The sequence below is a fragment of the Nycticebus coucang genome, chromosome 14 (assembly GCF_027406575.1).
Source record: "Nycticebus coucang isolate mNycCou1 chromosome 14, mNycCou1.pri, whole genome shotgun sequence".
NCBI lineage: Eukaryota > Metazoa > Chordata > Mammalia > Primates > Lorisidae > Nycticebus > Nycticebus coucang.
In genome coordinates, this window is record NC_069793.1 from 13,400,652 (window position 1) to 13,405,439 (window position 4,788).

The window sequence follows — 4,788 nt, forward strand, 5'->3', positions numbered from 1 at the left end:
GCATCTTAGAAGTGAGTATTGGGGAAATTCTATGGTTAATGTCAAGCCTTCAAATTTTCATTTCTCTCTATACAATTTTGTCCAGAATATACTTCATATGGAAAACTAAAAAACAAGTGACCAAGAGGTATCCTAGTTTAGAGGAGGATGCCTGCTGGACTTGGTAATTTGCAGTCAGTAACTCTACCTGCATATGATTTTTCTGAGGATTTAATCTACATAAAGCATAGATTTATATAGAGCAATTACCTAATCTATAATAAGTGTGTTTATATGTGTCCTACCTAGATGACTGCCTCTCACAGACACATAATATTACATAGTGTACATATACCACAATTTATTAATCCATTCGTGGATCAATGGGCACTTGGACTTTTTCCATGACTTAGCAATTATGAATTGGGCTGCAATAAACATTCTGGCACAAATATCTTTGTTATAATGTGATTTTTGATCTTCTGGGTATATACCTAGTAGAGGAAAAGAATTGATTGGCAGGTCTATTTTTAGATCTCTAAGTGTTTTTCAAACATCTTTCCAAAAGGAATGTATTAATTTTAATTCCCACCAGCAGTGTAGAAGTGTTCCCTTTTCTCCACATCCATGCCAACATCTCTGGTCTTGGGATTTTGTGATATGGGCTAATCTTACTGGAGTGAGATGATATCTCAAAGTAGTTTTGATTTGCATTTCTCTGCTGATTAAGGATGATGAGCAATTTTTCATATGTATGTAGGCAGTGCACCTGTCTTTTTCAGAGAAGTTTTTCTTCAAGACCCTGGACTTTTTTCCAGTTTTGACTTCATGGATACTTTCTGGGAAGCTTAAGTTCCTAAGAAAATTCTACAGCCATATCAACTCCTACAATGTGACTAAATGACGTTCACAGTCGGCTCCTACTGGGAAATAACTTTCTATTCTTGGAGGCCATGAACAAGGGCTTAAGTAGAGTAGTTACTGAAGTGTGACACAGAAGCATTGGAAGGAGCCAGTGGATCTGAAGAGGTCATGAAAGTGAGAAAAGGAGTTATTTTTTTTTTTCTTGATCATAGAGTGAAATTTTTAAATTTAATTTTTAATAAAATCATGACTGTATACATTTACAGGGTATAATATGATGATTTGATATACAATGTAGAATGCTTAAATCAAACTGATTAACATAATCCTCACCTCACTTACTTATATTTTGTAAGTGGTAAGACATTCATAATTTACTTAGTTATTTTGAAACATATCCTTGCATTGTGCACATTAGGCAAGATCCCACCAAATGCCCTCCCTCCTCATACCCCTCCCCCTCCTCCTTCCTCTCCCCCTCCCTCTTCTCCCCTCCCTCTTGTTAGTCTGTATTTGAGTTGCAACTTATTCTTCTTAGTAAAACACCTCAAGAATGGGAAAAAAAGTATCCAATGTAGGCAATAGTACTATTAAATCAATATATAAATACTTATACTTTCATATTATTTATAAAACAGAAAAGGAGCTTGTATTGGGCTGACAACCAACGTGGATGAGAAAAATCTCACAAGGAACACATCTAGTCCAGAAACTCACACTGGGTTCCTCTACCTTGACCTTTACAGTTTTTTCCAATCACTACCCTAAGTCATATCTTCATTATTTCTTTTCTGTGACCACTGTAGTAGATTCTTTTGTGTGTATGTTGGGGGTGGGGGTGGGGGTGCAGCACTCTAACCACTGAGCACAGCATCCAGCCTGTAGAGGGTTCTTAATTGGTCTCTATGTATTTGTCCTTGCCTCTTTTCAGTCTATTCACAACAGTATCCTTTGCAATCCTGTCAAAATATGTACCATTGTTCTGCTTTTCTTGCTGTCCAAATGCTTTCATTTTACTCAACAGCAAAGTCAAAAATTTTGCAATGGTCTACACATGCTGTGATGACCTGGTCCAAAAACTCCATCATCTCTGACCTCAGCCAGGTGCTCCTACTTTCTTGCTTGCTCTTTCCTATGCAGTCACAAACATCAAGCCTCCTTGATGTTTCTTGGGCTTTCTGGGCACATCCTCACCTCAGGGCCATTGCATATCTGAATTATGAACTGACATCTTGTTTTGTTTTACAACTTAAACATTTTTCTAACGTAACAATTTTAAGATCTAAGATCTTCATTCTGAAATGGGGACAAAATCCTCCCGTGCAGCTGAAAATGGTTAGTTGATATATTAGTTTAGTTAGTTACTAACCAAGTTGATATATTGAATCATGTTTTTGATCTTATTCCAGCCTTTTTGAATATATATGTATAGGGTGAAGAGATTTCATAGTTTTCAATCATTTTTAGGGACTTCTATCTTCAGAACATAAAAATGTACTTATTATTTTCTTAATACCCTCCAATGATTTGAAGAGCAGAAATGAGTGAGAAGCAGTATCAATCTTCTGTTTTAATACAGCAGCTTTTTAGTAGTATTTATTGTTTCCCAGTTGTGTCAGGTGCTGGGAATATGAAAGAAAACAGGACATTTTAAACAGGGTTCTGCGTGCTATGCTGGAGCGAAGCACAGGGTGCTGAGGGAATGCAATAAAGGGTGGCCAATGGGCCTGGGATGCAAAGAAAGGTCAGGATAGTACTTTGCTCATGGTCACAGTGCTCATAATTGGTGAGATCCATAGCCCAGCTCAAACTGTGCTAACTGTCAGGCACCTTCTCTCAAACACTGGAGTGTGAGCTTTAGATTAAAAAAATCTTCAGGTGATAGTTATTTAATTTGTTCATATTAGAGAATTGGAGGAGAAATTTAATTTGGATGTGAATATTTCATGAAAGATGTTATGAAATCCCAGTGCTCTACCTGCATTATGTTTCTAATCTGGGTCTCAGCTCCCTTCCTGGTAACAGTACAGAAATGGAGTAGCAATGTCTCATAGTATTTTGATTCCATTTCCTTTATTTTTTCCAAAGCTATGTTGCAATCTGTCCTGCTAATAATTTTATTTCAGTACTTTTTTTCTGTGATACAAAATCCACCTTTTTGTGTTATTATGACATACAGATCAGAATATTTAAAAAGTCATGTGTAATGTGTCAAACGGTCTATAAAACCAGGGTATGGTGCCCCATAATCACATTAATGTACACAGCTATGATTTAATAAAATAAAATAAAAAGTCATGTGTATCTTTAGATTTGGAAAAATTAACTAGAAATCAGTAAGTAGAATTTATACTCTGGGCAAACATTTTTAAAGATGGTGAGAGGAAGGAAGTATCAGTGTGTTCCTTTCGGAGGGCACAAGTCTCCTCTGCAGTCTTCTCATGGCTGATTTCATCTCCTGGTTCCTCAGAGTGTAAATCAAGGGGTTCAGCAGAGGGGAGATGACAGTGAAGGTGACAGAGATGGCCTTATCTGTGGGGAGGGCAGTGAAGGGCCGGGCGTAGACATAGATGCAGGGCACGAAATGCAGGGTCACCACTGTGATGTGGGAGGTGCAGGTGGAGATGGCTTTCTTTCTGCCCTCACCTGCGTGAGACCTGAGTAATGACAATATTACCATATAGGACACCAGGAGCAAAAAAAACCATAGTGTGGTGAGCAGTCCATTGTTGGAAATCATTAACTGTTCAAGTATGAAAATGTCTGTACAGGCGAGTTTGAGGACCTGAGGGACATCACAGTAGAAAGTGTCAAGAACATTGGGTCCGCAGAAGGGGAGGTGGAGCAACAGGGAAATCTGCACAATGGAGTGGACAAAGCCTCCCACCCAGGCAGCCACTATTAACCCAATGCAACGGCCTCTACTCATGATGGTCACATAGTGTAAGGGCTTGGAGATGGCCACGTATCTATCTAATGCCATCACTGACAGAGAAAATACATCCACCCCTCCAATAAGGTGGAAGAAGAACATCTGAGTGAAGCAACCGTTGAAGGAGATGGTCTTTCTTTCAGACAGAAGGTTGACCAGAACCTTGGGAGCTGTGATGGAGGAAAAGCAGATATCGGCAACAGACAAATTACGGAGCAAAAAATACATGGGGGTGTGAAGGCGGGATTCACAGGTCACAGTGACCATGATGAGAAGGTTTGCCAGCAGAGTCGTTACATACACCAAAAGTAGGAGAAGAAATAAGGCCAAACTTACTCCTTGATTCTGGGATAAGCCAAGGAAAATAAATTCTGTTACCCCACTGTAGTTTTTCATCTCTATTGAGACATCCTCTTTTTTGCTCTTTTCTTTGAAACTATGTCACATAAAAGCACCGAGCTATTTATTTCGTTGTCTTCCTAAGCACCTAGAATCCAATTAAGAAACTTTCCCATGTGGCTGTAGCATTCACAATTTGTTGAGTTGTCCACATTTTTATGATTGCGGTTTGGCGATCAAATCAAGTTGTCACATTCAAAATCATTCAATAATTCTTTTCCTATAGAAGCTATTTTGGGGAAGGAAAATGTGTTAAATGACATTTATATATCATATTTTCAAAAGAGTAATTACCAAGCTTCTATTTTTGTATGTTTGGTATGAAAGTTCCAAAGTAATAAATATTTTCTCTATTCTGTTTTAACAAAATATTTTTAAATGAAAGAAATAATAAAGTTTGGAGCAGAAATAAATGAAATCGAACCCCCCCAAATACAAAAGATTTATTACCAAGTTTATATTGGTATAAAAATTTATCATATTTTTGAGGAGAGAGCAAGATGGCGGCCGAGTAACAGCTTCTTTGAATTTGGGCACAGTGAGTCTGGGGAGATAGGACTCCAGGCATCTCTGGCTGGTGAGATCTGCCTATAATCATTCCTGTGAGGGTACAG

General features: G+C 38.2%; 1 protein-coding gene across 1 annotated transcript; it reads right to left on the reverse strand.

The window, feature by feature from the left end:
* Positions 1-3,211: 3,211 nt before the first annotated feature.
* Positions 3,212-4,171, reverse strand: LOC128564289 (olfactory receptor 4D10-like). Its single transcript, XM_053559785.1, has 2 exons — positions 3,521-4,171; positions 3,212-3,484 (listed from the first exon to the last, which is right to left on the reverse strand). Exons 1-2 carry the CDS (start codon positions 4,169-4,171, stop codon positions 3,212-3,214), a joined length of 924 nt encoding a protein of 307 aa, XP_053415760.1.
* Between the last annotated feature and the right edge of the window lie 617 nt (positions 4,172-4,788).

Excerpts from the sequence above, each read along its gene's own strand:
- LOC128564289 (XM_053559785.1), bottom strand. The coding sequence starts at position 4,171 with ATGAAAAACTACAGTGGGGTAACAGAATTTATTTTCCTTGGCTTATCC. Across the intron at positions 3,485-3,520 it reads TGCTCCTGGTGTCCTATATG|GGCAGAAAGAAAGCCATCTC; the intron begins GTAATATTGTCA and ends CACGCAGGTGAG.